Source organism: Acanthochromis polyacanthus, chromosome 4 (assembly GCF_021347895.1).
Source record: "Acanthochromis polyacanthus isolate Apoly-LR-REF ecotype Palm Island chromosome 4, KAUST_Apoly_ChrSc, whole genome shotgun sequence".
In the NCBI taxonomy this organism is placed as follows: Eukaryota; Metazoa; Chordata; class Actinopteri; family Pomacentridae; genus Acanthochromis; species Acanthochromis polyacanthus.
The window spans coordinates 41,093,631-41,115,932 of NC_067116.1; the positions used below are offsets into that span (position 1 = coordinate 41,093,631).

The 22,302-nt window shown below is 41.0% G+C and overlaps 3 protein-coding genes across 7 annotated transcripts; 2 read left to right on the forward strand and 1 right to left on the reverse strand.

The window, feature by feature from the left end:
* Positions 1-2,220: 2,220 nt before the first annotated feature.
* Positions 2,221-7,418, reverse strand: LOC110957665 (torsin-1A-interacting protein 1-like). 3 transcript variants are annotated; one of them, XM_051946692.1, is made up of 9 exons: positions 7,234-7,418; positions 6,841-6,963; positions 6,656-6,742; positions 6,389-6,559; positions 4,871-4,975; positions 4,646-4,792; positions 4,405-4,533; positions 4,257-4,310; positions 2,221-4,156 (listed from the first exon to the last, which is right to left on the reverse strand). In XM_051946692.1, the coding sequence occupies exons 1-9, from the start codon at positions 7,298-7,300 to the stop codon at positions 3,372-3,374; spliced, it is 1,668 nt and encodes a 555-aa protein (XP_051802652.1). In that variant the 5' UTR covers positions 7,301-7,418; the 3' UTR covers positions 2,221-3,371. The 3 variants fall into 3 exon arrangements, with proteins under 3 accessions (XP_051802652.1, XP_051802653.1, XP_051802651.1); XM_051946693.1 differs by having other exon boundaries at positions 4,405-4,521; positions 6,650-6,742; XM_051946691.1 differs by having other exon boundaries at positions 6,650-6,742.
* Positions 7,419-7,435: 17 nt separating this feature from the next.
* On the forward strand, positions 7,436-13,091 carry LOC110957666 (torsin-1A-interacting protein 2-like). Of its 2 annotated transcripts, none has more exons than XM_022203811.2 (8): positions 7,436-7,572; positions 8,172-8,259; positions 8,350-8,457; positions 8,566-8,643; positions 8,778-8,936; positions 9,342-9,494; positions 10,112-10,288; positions 11,728-13,091. In XM_022203811.2, exons 2-8 carry the CDS (start codon positions 8,196-8,198, stop codon positions 12,489-12,491), a joined length of 1,503 nt encoding a protein of 500 aa, XP_022059503.2. In that variant the 5' UTR covers positions 7,436-7,572; positions 8,172-8,195; the 3' UTR covers positions 12,492-13,091. The 2 variants fall into 2 exon arrangements, with proteins under 2 accessions (XP_022059503.2, XP_022059502.2); XM_022203810.2 differs by having other exon boundaries at positions 7,437-7,572; positions 9,339-9,494.
* Positions 13,092-13,302: 211 nt separating this feature from the next.
* olfml2ba (olfactomedin-like 2Ba) lies at positions 13,303-22,300 on the forward strand. 2 transcript variants are annotated; one of them, XM_022203807.2, is made up of 8 exons: positions 13,303-13,790; positions 13,910-14,173; positions 14,416-14,523; positions 16,512-16,673; positions 19,141-19,369; positions 19,747-20,682; positions 20,993-21,169; positions 21,251-22,300. In XM_022203807.2, exons 1-8 carry the CDS (start codon positions 13,623-13,625, stop codon positions 21,862-21,864), a joined length of 2,658 nt encoding a protein of 885 aa, XP_022059499.2. In that variant the 5' UTR covers positions 13,303-13,622; the 3' UTR covers positions 21,865-22,300. The 2 variants fall into 2 exon arrangements, with proteins under 2 accessions (XP_022059499.2, XP_051802650.1); XM_051946690.1 differs by having other exon boundaries at positions 13,668-13,790; positions 13,981-14,173.
* Positions 22,301-22,302: the final 2 nt, after the last annotated feature.

Consider the following 22,302-nt stretch of genomic DNA (forward strand, 5'->3'; position numbering starts at 1 on the left):
ACTTAAGGTTTCCCAGCATAACATTGCATTACAACATGATGATCAACGTTGTTCACTTCACCTGTCAGTGGTCATAATGTTGTGGCTGAACGGTGTGTATAATGTGTCATTGTTGTTACAGAGTTGTATGCTTTGATCTGCTGTTAGATTCAATCACTGGGTATTTGGTTCCATGTTGCAATACTCAGACTGCACACTGACAGAGGCTCTCACATGCAAACGAAATGTCCTCTTGTTCTAGTTTTTCACCGTGATCCTCTGAAAATCACACACATGATCAAATTTGGCCTCTACGCAAGCTCTCACACACATGGAGATGACACTCAAATCTCCCGCTTCAGTTTCTTTTCTTCTGGTCTAACACTCGTGTTCATGTCTGAGCACGTGGTGAACAAAGAGACACACACACATTGTCTTTGGTGTGCTCCCAACATATACACATGCCCATACATACATACATACACTCCTGCGATAAGTGGTTGGTAGATATTGTGTGTTTTTCTTCTATTTTTCTTCATTGAATGTTTGTGTTAACTGCTGGTGTAATTCATGTTACATAAGCCTGAATGCTGCCAAGCTATTTTATGTAGAGCTCCAAAATATTTAAAACTAACTACTGGTATGATCATTTGGTTTGAGTTACTAATTTAATTTTTAATCGCAACATGTAACTGATAGATTAGTGTATTTGTGAGATACAGTGGTACTACGTACACATTTTGGTGCCCCATGTGAGACATAGTACTGTTGGCAATTATTCAAATTTGTGCAATAGTACTTTTGCCAGAATTTTGGGTTATTGTTTAGTTTTATTGCTGAACTTCAACTGCATTTACAAACAAGCACGTTGTGGTGAAAATCAATCCATTCATCACATTTTATTGATAATTTTATTGATTTGTTGATTTGCTGTAGGAAATTGCAAGAATTTTGGTTTAGCATTTGAATTCAACATATTTAATGCAATCCAATCTGCTGTAAAAAACTAAATTCAAGTGGTCCCTTTAAGTTAGACACCGCACAACTATGCACAACTATGCACACACACATGCACACACACACACACACACACACACACACACACACACACACACACACAACAATGACAGTAGGGAAATGGCACCAGGACCTCACTGTAGGTTTTGGTACAGATAAAAAGCTGCTGCCAGAGGACCTCAGTATGCACGACGGTTGATATGAACAAAACAGAGCAGATGAATAAGAGGGCCGTTAAGAAGCTTAAAAACTAGTAAAAGCACCTTAAAAACTGAGCATGTTACTATAAAATGAGTCAATTTTACTATATTTGAATCAGCTAAAAATATTACTATCAGAAGTTTGATTTTACCTTCATAGTTTTTACACTTTTATGAATGTAACAGTGTCTTTCTTGTTAGTCCTATTTGTTTTAAGTGCAGACCCTGCCACTAAAGGGGAAAAGTACTGTGTGATTTAAAAGCACCAGAAATAGTAGCAAGAAAATTTGTCAGCGTACATGAAAATCTAAAGAAACATTAATGGAAGGCTTTGGTTGTCTTTGCATTTTCTGTTTATTTATTGTTTGATTTTTATATAAAGCAAATAAATCTTTTTCCTAAACTTCTAAATGTGTGTTTCTCTGTTTTGCCAACCAAGGACATTAGAATCAGCGTAAACCTTAAATGTACGTGGCTTTCTTAGGGTAAGTCAGTAATCTATGGTTGAACGACAATAACTCAGAAAACTATGAAAGATAAAAGCTTGACATTTGCACAGATATTCATTATCACAACATTAATTAATCTGCAGTATTAAACAAATACATCAACTAGTCTGTAATTATAGCTGAGCTGAAATATGAAACAAAAATCTAATCTGTCACGAAAAGTCACATCCTCGTGTTCACATCAAATGAAACCGATAACGCAGAAGTCAGCAAATTACATTTTCTGAACCATATGTAGCTGCATGTCACAAAAATACAAAATAAAACATACAGAATACCTTTAATATGAAATATTCGGTTGCAAAAACAAAATTTCCACAGCTGATTGAGGTCTGACAAGTTGTGTTACAAAAACACATTCCAGTAGCTGCTATAAAATACATGCAGCTTTTGACACAGAGCAAGAGAATCAATTATTAGCCTATCACACGGTTTCCACAAAAATCATGAAAGTAAGTACATGAGATGACCAATAAATAGATGTCAAGGCACAAACATTTCCAGACAACCAACTCTTCTAAGTATCAAAATAATCTTTATTGGAAAATAGTCAGATTTTTTGAAGAGCACAAAAGTCAACACAGAATGATAACATAAGAGGAATGAGTGGTATCACAGAAAAATACACAAGATGGACATTTGAATTTAGCACAGGATTTATAAGCAAGACACCTTTGTTGAGTTTTGATGTTGTCAAGAGACAGCATCCAGATGCTGAGAACTTTAGTCTAATCTTCATTTTTAAGGCACAATTTGTGACATATTCAGTCAAAGTATTCTTACAAATTGAAAAACCTGCAGGTTTTAAGTTTACATCATTGTAGATACAATTCAGTGGTTCCTTGACAACAGGTTCACAGAACAAACCTTTTTATATCCAATATATATATATATATATATATATATATATATATATATACACACATACATGTGTATATACACAGCTATCAAAATCTAGGAAACACCTCAAATATACATATTCAAGAAAAACAAAGTATAAAAAATACTCATTGTAATAAAAGCCAGCACTATCAATAGGATGAACAATTAAAGCAAAAAAACATTTTTTTCAGTGCAAAACTCATCCAAATGCTCTCAAACTGGAATTAAATGAAGCCATACTTCTGCAGGAGGCTGACAGTCGTCTCAGAGGTTTGATACAGAATAAGAAATGTGAGTTTCAACCTGAAACAAAAATGTCAACAGAAAATGAAGCATTTGTTAGTTCCAAAGAAACACCTGGTGTGACTCAAGCTGAATGAAAACTCTTCTTAGATGGGAAATGCATTAAAAAGCAGTTAAAGAAAGTGAATGAGAAAAGTGATTTTACATCAACATACTTTAAAAGTTGAATGATGGCGCGACACTGTTGTTACATCTTGATGCAAAGTCTGTACATGTGGAAAATGTAAAAACTGTTGTGCATCTTCTGTCCAGTTACACTGTGTCACTGTCATTTGACTGCGATTTGAGCACGATCTCATCTCTGATGAAAGATTAACACAACCTTCAAACATTTAAAACCCGTCTATATGTGAAATGCCACAGCAAACATTACAGTATAATTCCATGTTACTTCAGTTTCATAACTCCTGCACAGTGCTAGGAATAATCAGTCTGGTCCAATGTGCTAATTCGACATCTTCAGAGATGCCACGTTGTTTCATCAGCATCCTTTCTGCTCTACCTCCACCTCAGACACCACAGGCAGGATTAGATGGGAGATGCGACTCCAAAGTCCTCCGAACTTGTCAGCATCCATTGTATTGAAGTCGGCTTGGCTGCTGGACCCCACCAGCCTTTCCTTAACATAGTCTTGCACCATCTCCTCCACCTCCTTTAGGCTCAGCCCACCCCTGACCTCATCTTGAGGCAGTACCACAGTGAACAACAGGAACACTCGCTTGTATGCAGCGTTCTCATGATCACAGTAGCGATAAAATATGAGGGTGGAGCCTGGAGGCAGATCTTCAAAATGATGAATGACTGCCACAGGTTGTTCACCCTCAAAGGCTGCCTGCAGCTGGGTGTCAATGTCCAGCTTCACCTCATCACTGTCCTGGCCCGCTTTACTTGTTCCATCGATGTGGAGGACGGAGGCATTAAGGGCAGACGAGAAGGAGGAGGCCAGACCTTGAGCCAGGCAGCGCAGCGTCCTCTCAGCTGTTCGGCCTGCAGTCAAAATAAGACTGACTGGCTCTTTGGGATGTTCTGTTGTCAGGTGCTTCTCCAGATGGATCTTGCTCCTCTTCCACAACTCAGGTCGCTGAGTGGGAAACTGAGTCTCAAGAAGAGACAAGTGATCAGAAAACTTTTCTGGTTTCACAACCCTAGATGGAGATCCTCCAGGAGCATTCCTTTTTTGGAGTACAGGAATGAACTTGTGTGCCATCAAGGCGGCAGAGCTGAACAGCACTAGAAGAACCAAAATCCATGAACACGACCTGAATCCTGAAAGGACACAAGACCACATTCAAATACAGTGAAGCAAATAATTAGGAAGAGTATTTTCAGGTATAAAGATAATGTAATGAACAAGACTATAGCTTACCTGTGGAGGAATTTCCAGAGCTTCTCTTGGAAACATCAGGTTTCTTTATACAATCTAAAAGACAAAATCTCATTAAATCGATGTCAAAAATGGCACAGCTATAATAGATGTCAGTAAGGACTGTAATATTCAGTTGAAGCTGCAATACCTTGTTTTTTGTGATGAACAGATTGTTGTGGAATGTTATTTATAGGTCGTCGTATTGTCTCAGATTTCACCGAGGCTGGATACATGCTTGGAGCACGGTGATTAACTCTGGGTACATCTAAAGATGAGGCTGAGTGCGTTAGTGTAAAAATCTTTTCAGAAATGTCAATACATTCAGCAGGAACTTACAATGCAACTTTCTTGACTAAATATCCCCACATAAAATATCTACAGTGCAGTACCAGTGCTCTTGGCTTTGAGCTCCATTGTCCTCTTGTAGTCTTCTTTGCTGGTGATCTTGGGCTTCGGCACGTCATGTCTGTTTGCCTGTGGTCTAAACTGCGTGGGAGTTTTGGCGGGGGATGCAGGTGCTTTTGTTGATGGTTTTACTGAAAAACAAACAGGCCCAGTTAGATCAGCAGTATTATAGTCCCTTTGCATGCAGTGAATGGTACAGCGTTTCCTACCCGTCTTGGTTTTTATGAAGTCTAAATCCTCATTTATGGTACGACTGGTTTTGCAGCGTTCACCGAGCACTACTCGAGGGTTCAAATTCACATCTCTCCGGTTGCCTGAAAAATACAGAAGGAAAACTTTAATTTTAATTAAACTGCTATGCCATCAAATTAGATGGCATGTTTGTTATTTGATGGCAGCTGCAAACATTAGCAGATATACACTATCAGACACAAGTTTGGATACACCTTCTCATTTAATGTCTTTTTCTTTGTTTTCATGACTCTTTACATTGTAGATTCTCACTGAAGGCATCAAAACTATGAATGAACACATATGGAATTATCTAGTAAACAAAAAAGTGTGACAAATGTTTTAAATGTCAGATTCTTAAAAATAACCACCCTTTGCTTTGATTACTGCTTTCTACACTCTTGGCATTCTCTGGATGAGCTTCATGAAGTAGTCACCTGAAATGGTTTTCCAGCAGTCTTGAAGGAGTTCCCAAAGATGCTGGGCACTTGTTGGGCTTTTTGCCTTCACTCTGCGGTCCATCTCATCCCAAACCATCTGGACTGGGTTGAGGTCAGGTGACTGTGGAGGCCAGGCCATCTGACGCATCACTCTTCTTCTTGGTCAAATAGCCCTGGAGGTGTGGCAGATGATACGGCCTCTACAGTGATCAGACCAAAACCCAATCGAGATGGTCTGGGATGAGGTGGACCGCAGAGTGAAGTCAAAAGGCCCAACAAGTACTCAGCATCTTCAGGTACCTGAAAACCATTTCAAGAGACTACCCCATGAAGCTCATCGAGAGAATGCTGAGAGTGTGAAAAGCAGTCGTCAAAGCAAAGTGTGGCTATTTTGAAGAATCCAAAACATAAAACATGTTTTGACTTATTTCACACTTTTTTGATACTACATAATTCCATATGTGTTCATATTTCTGATACCTTCAGCAAGAATCTATAATGAAAACAGAAAAAACATTAAACGAGAAGTTGTGTCCAAACTTTCGACTGGTAGTGTATTAAACCACACATAGGGAAAAAAAGACTGTGGCTCTATCAGTAGTGATGCTCTTGATGGAATCTGTACGCAAAACACTTATCATATTTCACTGTGTATTTGCTGACCAATACAAAAGGTGAAAGGGAAAGTAGAGTGAAAGGGGCTCAGCAAATCCCATGTTGCACAGTCTCTTTACACCATATACAGGCAGTATTACACATTGCATAATGACAAAAACTCTCAAGAAATGACTTTGTCTAGTGCTGGGCAACAGCTTAGTTAACTGCTAAGTCAAGCAAAAGAAAAAAGTATCAGTGTGATTGGTCAAACACAAATCTGCCATTTATCAAGCAAAAATAAAATTTAAGTATTGGCTAATTACAGCCTCTCACATGAGATAATCTGTTGCCTGTAAATTATGTTAATAATATTACTGACCATTTTTTCATACTTTAATGGAACAATCAAAAAACATGTCATTTCACCAATAAAAAACAGTGTTTACTCGCAGCCCTAACCTTGGTGCATTTCTAGCAGACGAGTGTCATGAGGAGAATCCTGTTGTGGCATGTCCTGGTGTCCATTTTTCTCCATGCCTTCTCCTGATTCCTGGACTTCCATCTCATTTTGATCCCCCCTGCCATCCTCTGGTCCTCCAGCGTCCAGCCAGCGCTTCTTGCTTGGGGACTCTGTTAAGCAACAAACAAAAAACATATTTGCTTACAACGCATGAGGAGAATTCTGTTGTGGCATTTCCTGGTCTCCATTTTTCTCCGTGCCTTCACCCGATTCCTGGACTTCCATCTCATTTTGATCCCCCCTGCCGTCCTCTGGTCCTCCAGCGTCCAGCCGGCGCTTCTTGCTTAGGGATTCTGTTAAGTAACAAACAAAAAAACACATTTGCTTACAGCGCATTGAACAGTGCAGACTGAGGGCTTGTTGTATCCAAGCAAGTAGTGGAGCATCTCACCTTCCACTTCCAAGTCCTTCTCCTCATCTTTGGAACCATTGATTATTGCACCAGGAGCTTTCTTTTCTAAGTCCTTTCTGACCCTCTTTAAAGGACCCCTGGGGGTCGCTTCAAAGCCCAATACTGGTGAGAAAACAGAGAGAAAAGATAATGTAGGAAGTGTCTACAAACACTGCAGGCAAAAAATGCCATAAAGCGGCCAAGTCGCGTTTAAAGGCTACGTTTATTCAGTAGCAATTTCAAGTCCAAGAAGAGTCTAAATTGATAAAGTCAGCGAATATTAGTCAAATGGGAAATTCCAAAACATTTTTGTTTTACTTTGTGTGAGCTCAGGTTAGCTAGCTCATAAGGCTAAGCTAGCTAATGGCCACTACACTCTTTGTTCAACTTTACCTGGCGTGAGTCGTGTCGACCGTCTCAGGGAACGAGGGTCTGCACTTTCAGAAACCTTGGAATCCATTTAAGATCAAAATTCGACCGAGTAAAGCCAAAAACATCAATTAAAAAACACGACGTAGCATCGTGCCCCTAAACAGACCTGCAGTCGACTTCCTTGTAATTGTTAGGGGACACATTTCATGACAGGACGCGGAAACGGAAAGACGTGGCACCACATCGAGCTATCTTCCAAGAAACAAGGAGCTGCTGAGAGTTCCGTTCCGATATTATCGATCTGTCAGTGAGACGCACGTAAAAGAAAAGCTAACGGCGATGTGATCGAGGATGCGTTTGGTATGAAACATTATCCAGAATGACTATCTATTAATGTGATTTTTGTAGTTACAGAAAGGCAATTCTTTAACACTAAGCCTGTCTGTTTGCTTTGCTAACTGTTAGCATCTCTCAGCCGGGGCTAGCTTAGCTTTCTTGTCTGACAGTTAACCCATTCGCTAGTTATCTAAGGCACTTGTTCATGAAGATTGGAAGGCTGTCGTATATTAAAGCTTAATTCCCATTGAATACATTTTTGTAGAAACATTTTAAAGTAGCTATCCGAGTCGCTCTCCTCTTCGGTTTGCTTACTTAGTGCTAGCAACAAATTAAGTTGTAAGTTAGCCGCCAAATATTATTCATCCAAGCCGGGGAATTGTTCACCCAAACACTCCAATGAGTGCAGCTTTGAGTTTACTCATTAACTGTTGTGTTGTTTGCTGTTAGCAAAAGCAGTGAAAGATTGCCTTTGAGCCTGCTCATGCTGACAGGTGCATGAGCTTGTTTTACCACATCAGCATGGACTTTGAACGTGTGACAGCTCACTTCATGAAACTAATAACTAATCAGCTTTGAAATGACAGATGTACTGTACTGCAATATACCAATATTTTATGCAGCCTTGAGCAGTCCAGTGAACCCATATGAGTGAAGTGCCCCCATCCAAAGACATGGCAGAGGAAGGCGTTTCCCAACAGCACATAGCAGGTAGTGAAAAGCTAAAGACAAAGCATCTATTGAACTAACATATACAAAACAATTTCAACGCTCTTTTCCAATAATCTTAATTTCTTACAGATCTCAAGGACGACAAAACGCACCCTACGAGTTCAGGTGACTCTGCAGCATGTGATGAGCACAAACCACCTGATCTTCCCGTGAATGTGAATCAGCAAAGCTCAAATGGTAAATTATTCAAGCAAAGTCAGGTGTAAACCATTCTCTGTGTCTTCTCTAAATATGTTTCTACTTCCACTTTACTAATCTAAAATTGTTTTTGTCTCACCTAATAAGTTTCAGATTCTTCGTCATCATCTTTAATTGGCGAAGCTGAAAGTAACAATGGTGAAGGTGTGGAGCAGGCAGTTGGAAGTAAGGAAGAAAAACAAACGCCTCTAACCATATGTGCAATCTGGGATGATAATATGACCATTGGAAATTGAAGGTTAAACATACAATCAGTCAGACTCCATCTCAGATTACACCTATTTCTGTTCCTATTGCAGGAGGAGCTTGTGCTGAAAAGAAGATGGCGCCTCCTACAGAAAAATCATCAGGAGAAGACGACAGCAGGGAGAAAAGCAGCCCTCCTGAATCTGATGAAGAAAGTCATGGAGATCACAAAAGAAATAAGGAACCACCCTCAAAGGCTGATGCAATCCCCGGTTAGTGTTCCTGTTCAACTGTTATATTTGCTAACTTCGAAAAGCTCGCCCAGAGTCGTTTGTCTTAGTTGTGGCTTGTAAGTTTATTTACTGATGTACTTCATATTACTGTTTATTTTAGAATCCCTGTGATGCAGCTGGTTGCCTAATTTACAGAAATTCTTTGTGACTTTATGGCAGCTTGCAGGGTAACACACTAAATAGAAGTGAATTGGGAAACACTGGCAATTGCGTTCTAATTTTTGTAAACAATCCAGGTCACGTTTCATTTCTAGTGTATGTGTAGCCTTTTTACAGTGAGTTTGGAAAAGGCAACAGTTCTCTAAACCCCCTATAAAACGTGAATGTAGGATCACAACTGCCAAGGCTGTTGTCGAAGTTAAACTATTCTAATGTTTTCAGAAGAAGACCATGATAAGGAGGAGAAGAAAGCAAGAGCCACAGGCACATTATCAGCTGATGACAGACAGGAGGACCAGCCTGATGGAACGAAAACTGCGACTGATGAAGAATCTTCAGCCACAAACCAAACCAGCGCTGATGCTGGAGAGGGAGAGGGTGGGTGACTTTTCTGAAATGTCGCTGATGGTAAAATTGATTTTCTGCTTCAGAATCCTGAGCTTCTGGGCCTCCCACAAATATAATAATAATAAATTCCATTTTTGAACAAAATACAGCATAATACACATAAAAACTAAAAGAAAGCGTGCTCAAAAGGAATCCATTAAATATTTGGATTTTTTTTAGTTTTCACGCATTTTACTTTAGCTCTAAATTAGTCAGCTTTATCTTTATAATTAATACTTAACCATCCTATGTATTTTTTTTATTATAGACAGCTGCAGTTGTGTCTTATAGCTTTTTGTGTGATTAAGATGTTTAAAATTTAAATTATTCAGATAAATTAACACCTTAAATAACAGTGTAACTTCAGTAATTAAGCTTGTTAGGTTAATTTGTGAGGTCAGTCCTGTTTATCTACTGGAAATCACTTTGACTCAACGGCTGTTTAGCTTTAACTGTGCTATATAAATAGGGATGACTTGACCTGACTTCACTTGGCTTGACTTTTACCTCCACGTGACTCAAAAGTTGTCAGTTTTAGTTTTTTTTTCTTCTTTTTAATTATTCTTTTAGTTTGTGTCAATCCGTTTTTCTTTTCTCCCACCAATCAGATGCAGAGACCACTTCAGCATCAGAGGAAGTTAAGGAGACATCGGACAGCACAGCCTCACCAGAGCCGGCTTTGCTGCAGAACGAGTCACTGAGGGAAGAGTTAGATGATCAGGAAAAGGATGTTGAAACCATTGGCCCCACTACTCAAGAAATTCCTGAACCTAAAGTACAGGGAGGTAAGACTTAATTTCTCTAAATTAGATTTTCATGATTGCTATAATCTTCGTGACTGCAGATCTGCCAACCTGTACGCATTTTGCGTAGCAGGTACGCAATTTGACATCAAAATACGCTGGTACACTCCGCCTCATTAAACTACTCAAAAAGCTGCAGACATCTGTGAGTGCTGTTAGAAATGTGGACATGCAATACTCATGCCTGACAACACGATGCTGCAGTGTAGTGGTGCAATTTCTACCAATCATCATCGAGTAGCGGAGAATAACGAGTCTGCCGAACCCTTGTTGGCCCGCTCTCTCCTGTCCTCTGCCTCCCTCCGCCTCTCTCCCCGTTCCCTGTGCCCCCACCCGCAGCAGCTGGTGGTTAAAACGGTAAAATGGTGTGTGTGTGTGTGTGTGTGTGTGCGCACGTGTGAGTGTACGTGTGTGTCTTTTGGCAAATATGTACTGTTAATAACGTTACTTTCACGTTGAAAATACGATGTCATGTCAGGGAAATAAGCACCGAGAGTTTTTTTTCCTATCGACATGAGCGCGAGCTGTGTGTGTGTGTGTGTGTGTGTGCGTGCGTGTTTGCGTGTGTGAGATTAAGTGGTACGCAAAATATTTCACCAAGGTTGGCAGGTCTGTGACTGTCATTAAAAATGCATTGTTCCCTATCACCACGTGTCCTGTATTACACTATACACAATCAGAACTGGTTTTATTGTCAAGTAAGTTTTTCATATATGAGGAATTAGATTTGGTGCATTAAACGCTGATGAGCAGAAAATTTTTAAAGAAGATTAATAGGAATTTAATAAAGCACGTAAACAGCAATTGTCACAAATCCAAGAGGTTCTAAGTATGTAAAAGTAACGGAAATATTTACAGTGCAGTGGCTACGTCTTGTACTTAGTACTGCTGGTTGTTGATGGTAGCTATACGATAGTTTTGACGTGCACTCAACTCAAAATAAACAAACGGATTCTTCATAAGAGTCAAAATAATGCCAGTTCTTTATTATCAATCTTCACCGGTAACTTAAACTTTGTCATAAACAAAATAATAAAATGCAAAGAGAATCGAGCATAGTCGTAAACTGTCTGCCTGTTTCCATCCACAACACCTGAACAAAATCATACCATCAACTAAATAACCGAAATACCCCGGGCCATCAGCCTCTGGTAAAAGAGGAGGTTAAAAGAAGTCCCCTGGGGTCTTGGGTGGGCAATTAAAAAACAAGAACAAAGTGAAATATGGCTCCTACATACAGCACGCAGCAAATTATTTCCCCAAGAATGTGCAAAATTGCATAGTATGTAAACAACTTGAGATGCTCAAAGGAGAATAGTAATCCTATTTTTAAAAAGTTGTGTGTTAATGTTACACAATGTGTCAATAATCTATTTACTACTTTATGCATTGTATTGTAAGTGTATCATGTTTCTCCATAGGAATCAGAAGATACTTGGCAGCAGTCTGTATCGTGGCATTTGTAGCTATCTTGGTGCAGCATCTCCTCCTACCTGAGCCACAGCCTCAGAAAAAGGATGTGCGCCAAATAGACGTCTTCCTCAAGCAGATGGAAAAAGTAAAGACTGGGTTTCCTAACCAGCGTGCTGAGCTGTGGACCAGGGCCAGGATCCACCTGCAGAGGCATCTCCTGACAGCTCAGCCCACAGAGCCGGTGAGCCTGATCCTGACCGCCGGCCTCAGAGCTGAGAGGACGCTGCACTGCCTCGCTCAGGGTCTGGCCTCCGCCTTCTCTGCTGCCCTCAACGCCTCTGTCCTCCACATCGATGGAGCCAGCAAAGCCAGCGAGGACAGCGACCAGGTCAAGCTGGACATTGACAGCAAGTTGCAGGGCGCTTTTGAAGGAGACAAACCCGTGGCGATCATTCACCGCTTCGAAGAGCTCCCTCCGGGCTCCACTCTTATTTTTTATCGCTACTGTGACCACGAAAATGCGGCATACAAAAAAACATTTCTGATCTTCACAGTGCTGCTGGGGGAAGAGGAGGAGATTCCTGCCAAGATTCGCTTGAGTGTGGTGGAGGAGATGGTGGACGACCACCTCCAGAAAAAGTTTCTCACGCATGGCCACCCTGTGTCCTTTGACAGGATGGACCTCGACAAGTATGGCGGACTGTGGAGCCGCATTTCTCACCTCATCCTCCCTGTGGCAGCAGAGGAAAGAATAGAGCATGAAGGCTGCTAGAGGACATGAGCAGCCCTTCATCTGAACTTTTAGTCCAAGCCACTGCAGATCTGTGAGGCCTTTCACTGAGGGTCATTATGGGATAAACCAGGTTTCTTACGTATGCTAAATTAAAGCTCATTACAAATGAAGACATCATGCATAGATAAGAGACATTGTGATGTAGGGTAATTGTTTCTATGAACATTTATCAAGAAAAAAACACTTCAGAAAAAGGCTGTGGCACTTTATTCTTTGAGTCTTTTGATCAAATGTAGTTAGACTGCAAAATGAAGTAAATTGGGGGCTTATTTGGATTTTGTGATACAATTTTAATGGTAACTGCTAAATTTCACAAAATGTTATCTAATGTAAGATTTGATTGTTCTGTGGATGATGATCACTTAAGAGGTAGAAGGCAAAGCTGTTCTGTTGGTTTCACAGCACAGGGTTTATTATTTCCACAATTAATGTCTTCTGTGAAACCATGGGCCTTAACTCAACAAACCATGTCCTTTTTTTTCTACATGCATATACATGTTACACTATGGGATGACAAATGACAAGTGCATATATGAAATGTGCCTTAAAATGACAATAAACTTGCTGTATAATTTGAAATGCTTTATTTCTTGTAACTGGAGTGAACGTTGTGGCTGCTAGAGGGCAGCAAATCCTCAGCTGACCTCTGATGGTAAGCAGCTGAGGAGCATCAAATAGATGCAACAGACTGCAAGTGGTTTTGAAGTTAATATGCATAATTTCTAACTTTTAAATGCAGGTTCTGTTTCAGATCTGATTGGAATAGGAGATTGGACTGAAGCTTTCAGGATAAGTTTACAGTGAAAAAAGTTGAAGATCGTGTTTGAGGAGTCTTTTGAAGGCTTCAACTCCTCCTAGCAGTCTGATCAGATCCGCCTCCTGTCAGCAGCAGCAGATGCCGGCTGTTCTCCCACAGACTGCACCGACTTTCTGGACTCATTAGAACACGTTCATAGTCTAATTGTCTGAAGAGGAACTCGCGCCGTGAAGCTTAGTCTGTCCATTAGAATCCATTTTAATGCACTTCTAAGATTTTGGCTATGAGATTTTCTTGCAGCTGAACCGACTGGTGACGGTCTGGTTTCTCTGCTCTGCTCTGGGAGCCTCAGCATGCATAAACTATGGATTGTGGTCGTGATGTGCTGTGCGCTGTTTCACTGGGGATCTGCAGCGCCAAAGTCACCGGGGACAGAGCCCAGATCTCGACCTGAAAGCAGTGCAGAGGAAAATGACACGTTGGAAGAAGAGCTAGAAGGTCAGGAGAGCATCCTGTCTAAGGTAGGAGAAGACAGACCGACAGTGTGTCTTTCATGGATGTTTCATCATTTTGTGCGTAAAAATGCAAACGTGTCTGGTTGAGCCTGGTGGAAAATCTATCCGTCCTCTTCTCTTTGTAGCTGCTGGGTGATTATGACAAAGTGAAAGCCCTCTCGGAAGGCTCTGACTGTCGGTGTAAATGTGTTGTCAGACCCCTGAGCAGGAGCGCCTGTCGGCGGATAGAAGAAGGAAGCACCGCAGCGCAGGACTTCTACACCGTGGAGACGATCACCTCTGGACCGGAGTGCAAGTGCGCCTGCATCGCTCCTCCGTCAGCGGTGAACCCGTGCGAGGGAGAGTTCAGGCTAAAAAGACTTAGAGAGGCTGGAAAAGAGAATGTCAAGGTGAAGTGTCATCCTGCACTTTTTCATCCACACCACAGCTCCCACTTCACATAAATCCCCACGATCCATGGTTTCTAGGGAGCTCTGGATCAGTGGAGTCATGGATATCACAGCTGATCACTTTCACAGAAGAATAACCTCGTAATTGACCCATAACTAGAGACTCAGAGGTTGAATGGGTCTGTTTTTACGCATGCTTTGATTGGTAAAGTCTTTTGACGGAGTCCACTTGATCCCTTTAGCTGTCCACCATCCTGGAGCTGCTGGAGGGTTCCTTCTATGGGATGGATCTGCTGAAGCTGCACTCTGTCACCAATAAGCTCCTGGACAGAGTGGAGAGCATCGAAAAGGTACAGAAACAGTGTCAAGATCAAGACAACTGCTGTATTTGTTTAGAACACAGAGATGTGGTTGTTGTGTTGACGTCATTTAAAAGATCCAGTTTTCTAGCCTCCTGAAAGAAGAGCTCACTTTCCATTACATTTGGAACTTGATCTGCACGAGTATTCACCCCGTTAAAAATCAACAAAATCGTTCTTAAAAAGCGCATGAATAAATCATTACAGGATGAAAACGTCACCAAAATATTTGTTAAATGATCCAGAAGAGAATTTTTACTCAATAAAATGTGTCGGCTTAAGTTAAATAGCATAAAGAGTAGAAATTATTTAATATATAGCAAGAAAATAAATAGCACTGAACCATTAGACGTACAGCAGTGAAGTGGCGATTAGTTAGAAGTCGTAAAAATTAAATTTACGAGCTTACAATACTTACAGATTGAAAGTTGTAGAATTTTTTAATGCAGAGTTGGAAGTTTCACAGATATTCAGATTCAAGGCTGATGATTTTTCACTGTGTTAAAACTGTATGTAAGGTCCTCCAAGTTACTTAAAAGCATTTTTTTTACAACTCGAAATATCTTGAACAGCTACACAGTGGTTTCAGTCAAATTAAATATGGAGCGGTTGGAAGTTTACAGTACTCACCAAACTTTACAGAAGAACCACGAACATCGTAAATCCTGAAGTCTTACAGGTGCAATCAAAGCTGAATGGAACCACCTGTGTCAGCGTGCTGTGGCTTCAAATGTGGTCAAAATGAACTTAAAGGCATTAGAGGAGATTTAATTTCCTACGACTTTGAACGTAGCGTGCGCATGCGTACATACAACCTCCCCTCTTAACATTTACGAAGAAACGCCCCCCTCCAGAAACTTGTGTAGCACTCGTGAAGTTGTCTTTTACGGCTGGGTCCCCCTGGATCTTTATCTGCCATTATGTCATAAAAGATTAGCAAAACAAGTCGCCAGCTAACTACGAAGCTATACCAAAGCAACACATACAGAAAACACGTAAATCCAAGGCGTACGTAATCTACGTCACTAGGCCTGAGCCGGAAGATTGTTGATTGACAGGAAAGGGAGCAAACCAAAGGCCTCGGTCCGAGCGCTTTGATTGGCTGATGTTTTTCAGGTCCTGCCATGTCCACAGTTATTTTTAAAACATTTTTATTCTTTTAGAGACCATACATACAAGTCCACTAAAGGTCAGTATATTCATTTTATGTGAATCAGACAAATTAAACAACAACAAAAAAACATCCTCCATAATGCCTTTAATAGAGCAACTTGGAATGACTGGATTTGGGATAAAGATAAGAGTCCGTAGATTTTAAAGGTTTTAACACTATCAACAGCAGCTGGGGAAGAGTTAAATTTGCAACTGTGTTTGGTTCAAAAATGCTTAATTTATTAAGACTTACATTAAAAAACTTACTGATTTAACTGACGGGTTTAATTAACATGTGTCACCACTGAAAAAACACAACACTTTGTATCTGCCTGATTTTATGGAAGCTGTGATGAACAAACTGTCAGAACAACAGCTGCACTTGTTTCTGAAAGAACCCTTTTCACAGAGTCGGATCGTCAGTAGCGTATTCTTATTATTTTATTAGTTTCAGCTGCGTCATGTGAAAAGGTCATCAGAGAGCATTTTCACGTCCATTCTATAAGCAGGGGAGCATCAAGTGCTGTATCACAGAGGACATTTTGACACGTCAGCAGTAAAAACCCCAATGAATGATGACTGAGTTCCATTTAGCTGCTTCAGTTTCACAGCCCCGTTTTGTCAAAGCTTAAAGTTGCACTGGAATAAAATCATTTCCTACAGTAATACATCATTAAGTCAGCAGTGAAAGTCCATGAATCAAGATGAAAAGCAATGCCCAGGTAGTTTTCTTCTCCTCCTGTTAGTAATCATGACCGCAGTCTGTTTTCCATAAAGCATGCATAATATTTCTGTCCATATGTCGATTCGTCCATGACGCAATGAAGGTGGTGTCCTCGAATCACGACGTGGACGAGGTGAAGCCCCAGGAGAGGCCTCCCATCCAGGCAGACGTGGCTCAGAGGCCACCCACTCCACTTCCACGACAGCATCAGGAGGAGAAAAAACTCAGTGAGGTTGGCAAAGCTGCAGCATTTCAAAACCCAGAGGTTAGTGTGACGTCTTAGCGCTGATAGTAAATGGGTAGCTATGGCAACAGAGTAGCTACATACCTGGTGGTAGAAGTATTTGCCCATGACATAACAAGGCATGGGCTGCTCAGTGAGGTTGTGGTTAGCACTTTCGCCTTGCTGCAAGAAGATCCCTGGTTCGAATCCCGGGGTGGGCCTGGGATCTTTCTGCATGGAGTTTGCATGTTCTCCCTGTGCATGCGTGGGTTTTCTCCGGGTACTCCGGTTTCCTCCCACAGTCCAAAAATATGCTGAGGTTAATTGAGTACTCTAAATTGTCCGTAGGTGTGAATGCGAGTGTGATTGTTTGTCTGTATATGTAGCCCTGCGACAGACTGGCGACCTGTCCTGGGTGTCCCCTGCCTTCGCCGGAGTCAGCTGGGATAGGCTACAGCACCCCCCGCGACCCTAATGAGGATCAAGCGGTGTATAGAGGATGGATGGATGGATAACAAGGCATTTGTGTTTTGCTGTTAATAATTGATGCACAATATGAACTTGTAACTGTCAAAGAAAAACAACATAATCTGTGTAAGAACTCATTTATTTATGCTTTAACACTCATAACTCCAAGGGCATTTTCTTTGCCACTCATTGTTTGCTCATTTTTCACTGCAAATATAAAGTCCAGCACCTCTATGGAAACAGCTCAACCATGGATAGAAGTAGAAAGAACTCGGAAATGTCTCTCTTGCAGTATGACGGTTAAAATGCTATAAATCGTAATTGAAAGAGAAGATAAAAGTTCAATTGCTTTGATTATTCATTTTGCAAAATTTGAACAAAAAACTCAGAATCAAATAATTCAAGATGTTTTCCAAGTGTTTAAGTGAGAAAAAAATGGTGACTCTACATGCAATAGATAGATACTGTGTACATTTTTAATTTGTTCCCATACTGGTCTGATTGTGTTCTGTGTAGACACTGCATGTAGTTCAGATGAAAAATTTCAGGATTTTCATTTGTGGCTGTTGGGTGCTGCTGTGCCACTAATGGCTTCCTGGTTGCATAGGGCAAAGCAGAATTCTTTAATAGCGCAAACCACTTATTTTTGGGGCAAATTTTAAATTGAGACATGTAGAATAAAGTAATTTTGAATAAATATGATGATTGTAAGTTTAGATTTGGTTAATTTTTTTTTTGACAGAATGCCAAATCACACATGAGTAATCAAAGGGCTCTTTTAAAGGTCAAAATTCACTGATTATTTCTGCTTCTAAAGTTTCTGACTGATAAATTTTACCATTTCTGTTTTTTTTTTCAGAAAAAGACAACACAAGTTTCATATCTGTAGGCATATTTGGGGATTCAAAGGGTTAATGATACAAAAAGGTGAATTTAAGCTGTAAGAAACACACTTCAAAAGCATTTAATGTCATTATCATTAAACAGCTACAGAGCTCATGCACATTTTTTTATATTTACTCCTTGTTTTTTTAAGTAATCACTGTGTATGGAACTAGTAAATAAATATAATTACTGTACCTGCTGCTACACTCTTGCTTGATACTTATGTATGTAACTTATTGTGAAATAATTCTGAGATAAATTTAATAGAATCTTGAAGTTCTTTATCCTTTACTGCACCCATCAGATTGTTCAAGATCTCTTTCGAACTGAAAGCCTGGGTGAAGACTGTAACTTAATGAGCCAAATGTAGAAAAGGGAAGAGTATAAAAGAGGTGATTAGATTCACATGTTCCTGCTTAGAGCAGCAACGTTCCTCCAAAACAAAAGGAATAATTGCGTGATTTTTTCCACCACCTCCTTTATAAATGATTGTCTCCATGACTAAGAACTAAGAATGTGTAAAACAGTTATGGAGGTAATTGGAAGGATTGGCAGGAGCAGTGGACAATAGCAGACCTCAGACTGGTGACTGTAATGCTGAGACTTGATCCATGACAGCTTTAATATAAAACTGAGGGTCTGTTCCGCAGAGTTGGACTAGCCTGGATGGCACACGTGATTGATTTATTAAATTAATATGTTTCTTAAGACAACTTTTAGGAAGCAAGGTTATTAATGAGATGTAATGCTAATCTTTTGGTTAAATTGTGATTTAAAGCTTCCATTTTTTAAAGGTGAAATTTGATTCATTGTGCCGCAGTTTTTGGTCATGATTTCATCTCGGATAAACATATTATGATGAAACATTCAGTGTAGATATCGATCACAGTTTAAACTGACATCCTGCTTCAGCTTTGACCTGCTGTTCTTCCAACTGTTTTCATACACAGTGGCTTTGCCACATAATGACTCATCGCTTCCATAACTCATAATATTCTTATGCTGGTTGCGAAAAATTAGTAAACTCTCTGTCGTCGCGGTCAGTATTGACAAATACTGGCAGGATTTACAGCCAAACAGATGTACTGTTCTCATCTGGTTGCTGAGATGAAGGATTTTGCTTTACAGAAGTTTTTCCTCTCTGTGTCCCTAACAGGAACAGTATGAAGGGAAGTTTATTACGGAAAAACCACCCTTCCTACGGACAGATGGCTCCGGTCAGATCATTGAGGTCAGACATCAGGTGACTCCCAAAAATGTGGCTAACAAGGAAGCTTCTCAGGTGTCGAAGGCTGGCCCCAATGGGATGATCATAAGAGGGATGACTTTTTATAAATCTGAGCCAGATCCGATGGTGGCAGATGATGGGGAGCCTGGAGAGAACTGTGAGTTTATACCATCAGTCATGTCTAAAGCACAGGAAAAAAAACATCTATGCCAATTAGAAACCTGCAAATTATCCACAAAAAAGTGTTAATTCTGGGAAGATAATCATATTATTTGATGTCAGAACATTGAGAGAAAGTCACAGAAGCTTAGATGCCCACCAGAACCTTCTGTGAACTTGTGGTCTGATTGCAAAAATACAGAAATAGTTGGATCCATTGGCTTCTACAGTTTGTATGAGCTCATATGAAGTTCAGAGATTATTTGCAGTTAATGGTGTTTCATAATTTATAAAATAAACAAAAAACATGTGCCCTCATTTGCATTGTCTCATGGTGCTTCGATTTGACCACATCTTTCTCTTTTCCTGTCTTAGTTTTTGAGTATCATGGATTCAGTGGCGACGGCCCGGTCAACCTCTTCATCGAGGAAAATCTTCTTCAGCACAGAGCTCCTCGACCCAGGATGAGAGCAGGACCAAGAATGTTTCGACCCAAGTCAACGGGTCTTCTGCAGGACTCTAAAAAGACCAGCCAGACAGCAAAACCAAAAGAAACTGAGCCCACCTCGAAATCTCATGAGCTGAGTGACCCATTCGCAACTACTAGTGTCACTTCTGGACCAACTACTGCAGCACACGAAAACAGGACGGCAAACACTGAGCCTCCTACTACTCAAAGAGCTGCTGAAATCACCAAGACACCAGTCCTTCAGGTGGTTGAACCAGCCACCACTTCTTCAAGTGTTACCCCCATGGAAACAACTGAAACTACACCAAACACAACTCAACCCTTTGAAAGTACAGCCACAAAGGAAACTGTACTACCCATCATAACAGGAAATGCACTCACTGATGTGATGGAAACTACCCTGGAGCTAAAAGACCAAATGCAAACCTCACCTGGCAGTGCTGCAGCTAGTACAAGCTCTCTACCACTAAATCCAACAACAGCAACTCAAACTACCAACCCAGCATCTACGGAGACCATCACGACCCACACTGGTCCAACATCTGCACCAATACATCCCACAACAGCTTCCGCAGCAGCGACCACTCAGGCAGCTTTTACAACACCACAAGAGCATACTGAATCCGCCTACTTCTCAGGTTTAGCTTGGCTGACCACGACTTTGCCTCCTGACACAACCACTGCTGAAACAACTACTTCTTCAGCCACCACCTCGACCAGACAGGCTGCACAAGTCAAACGGAAATACAAAATCAGCTGGGAGGAGGAACAAGTGGAGGAGCCACACCTGGAATCAGACGAGCCGATGCAAAGGCAGGAAGAATCAGCTCCAAGGAAATCTGGTAAATCATTTTATACCATCTTTGTTCACCTGCCTCCTCTACACCATCACTCACACAAATATGCTCTGGATTTGGTTACTAACAACTACCAAATAGAAAGGATTGATTCAATTGATATTTTCTAGAGTAAATTTCTAAACTCTTACCTTCAGTGCTCTGTCCTCTTCTCTGTGGCAACTTCACTCTTTCCGTGATTTAATCTAGTTAAAACCAAAAATATCTGGTTATCGTCAGACTCTTTGACATAGGTATGATTGATGTTAACCCCTTTCAAATTCTCACTTGTAGCATGTTTTTTTTTTTTTTTTAGGAGTATGTAAGGACACTTTGGCAACCATTTCTGAACCAGTAACTCACAACACCTATGGCAGGGATGAGGGAGCCTGGATGAAAGACCCAAAATCTGATAATGACAAAATTTACGTCACAAACTACTATTATGGAAACAACCTACTGGAGTTCCGCAACCTGGACATTTTCAAACAAGGTACGAACCAGCGGGAACCAGTTTTTGTAGTTTGATTTCCTCTCGGTCTTAATTTATCCCATTCTTCTCCGTCTTTTCAAGGCCGATTCACCAACTCCTACAAGCTTCCCTACAACTGGATCGGCACCGGCCACGTGGTCTACGACGGCGCCTTCTTCTACAACCGAGCTTTCTCCCGAGACATCATCAAGTTCGACCTGCGGCAGCGATATGTGGCCGCCTGGACGATGCTGCACGACGCCCTGTTCGAGGAGTCATCTTCGCCTTGGGAGTGGCGCAGTCACTCGCACATCGACTTCGCCGTGGACGAGAGCGGCCTGTGGATCATCTACCCGGCGCTGGACGACGAGGGCTTCCTGCAGGAGGTGGTCGTCTTGAGTCGACTGAACCCGTCGGACCTCAGCATGCAGAGAGAGACCACATGGAGAACCGGGCTCAGGAGGAACCACTTCGGGAACTGCTTCATAGTATGCGGCGTCCTGTACGCTGTTGACAGCTACAACCAAAGGGACGCCAACCTGGAATACGCCTTCGACACGCACACGAGCACTCAGATGATCCCCAGGATGCCCTTCATTAACAACTACACCTACACCACGCAGATTGACTACAATCCCAAAGAGGGAGTTTTGTATGCGTGGGACAACGGACATCAAGTCACGTACAACATCAAGTTCGCCTACGTAGACCCCTAGTGAGGGTTCGGCAGTCCCTTTTTAGTTTTAATTCTGTGGTTTTTAATGGATTGTAGATCAGTCCACATGGCCTTTGTTTTGGAGATAAATGGGGGCCAAATGTACAAACATACTTCAGTATATTGTGTTTAAATGGTTCTTATCAATATTTTTTTATTTGTACCTAAAATGAATGAGCCTGATTCCTCAGTCAACACATCAAGTTGTACTGTATATATTGTAATGCTGTAAAGAAAAAAACAAAGCTCAGAATAATCAAGACACATAGAATTCATAAAAGCTTACACTTTGAAACAATCCCACCTTTCTGTTTAATGCACACTGTTTTGTATTTTTCTTGCCATCATATCCCACAGGTCCTTTGTCATGTGAAAGCACTTACTCCCTCTACATCAGACTGTTCTAAGGAGACTGCAATAAAGTTCGGAAACACTAACG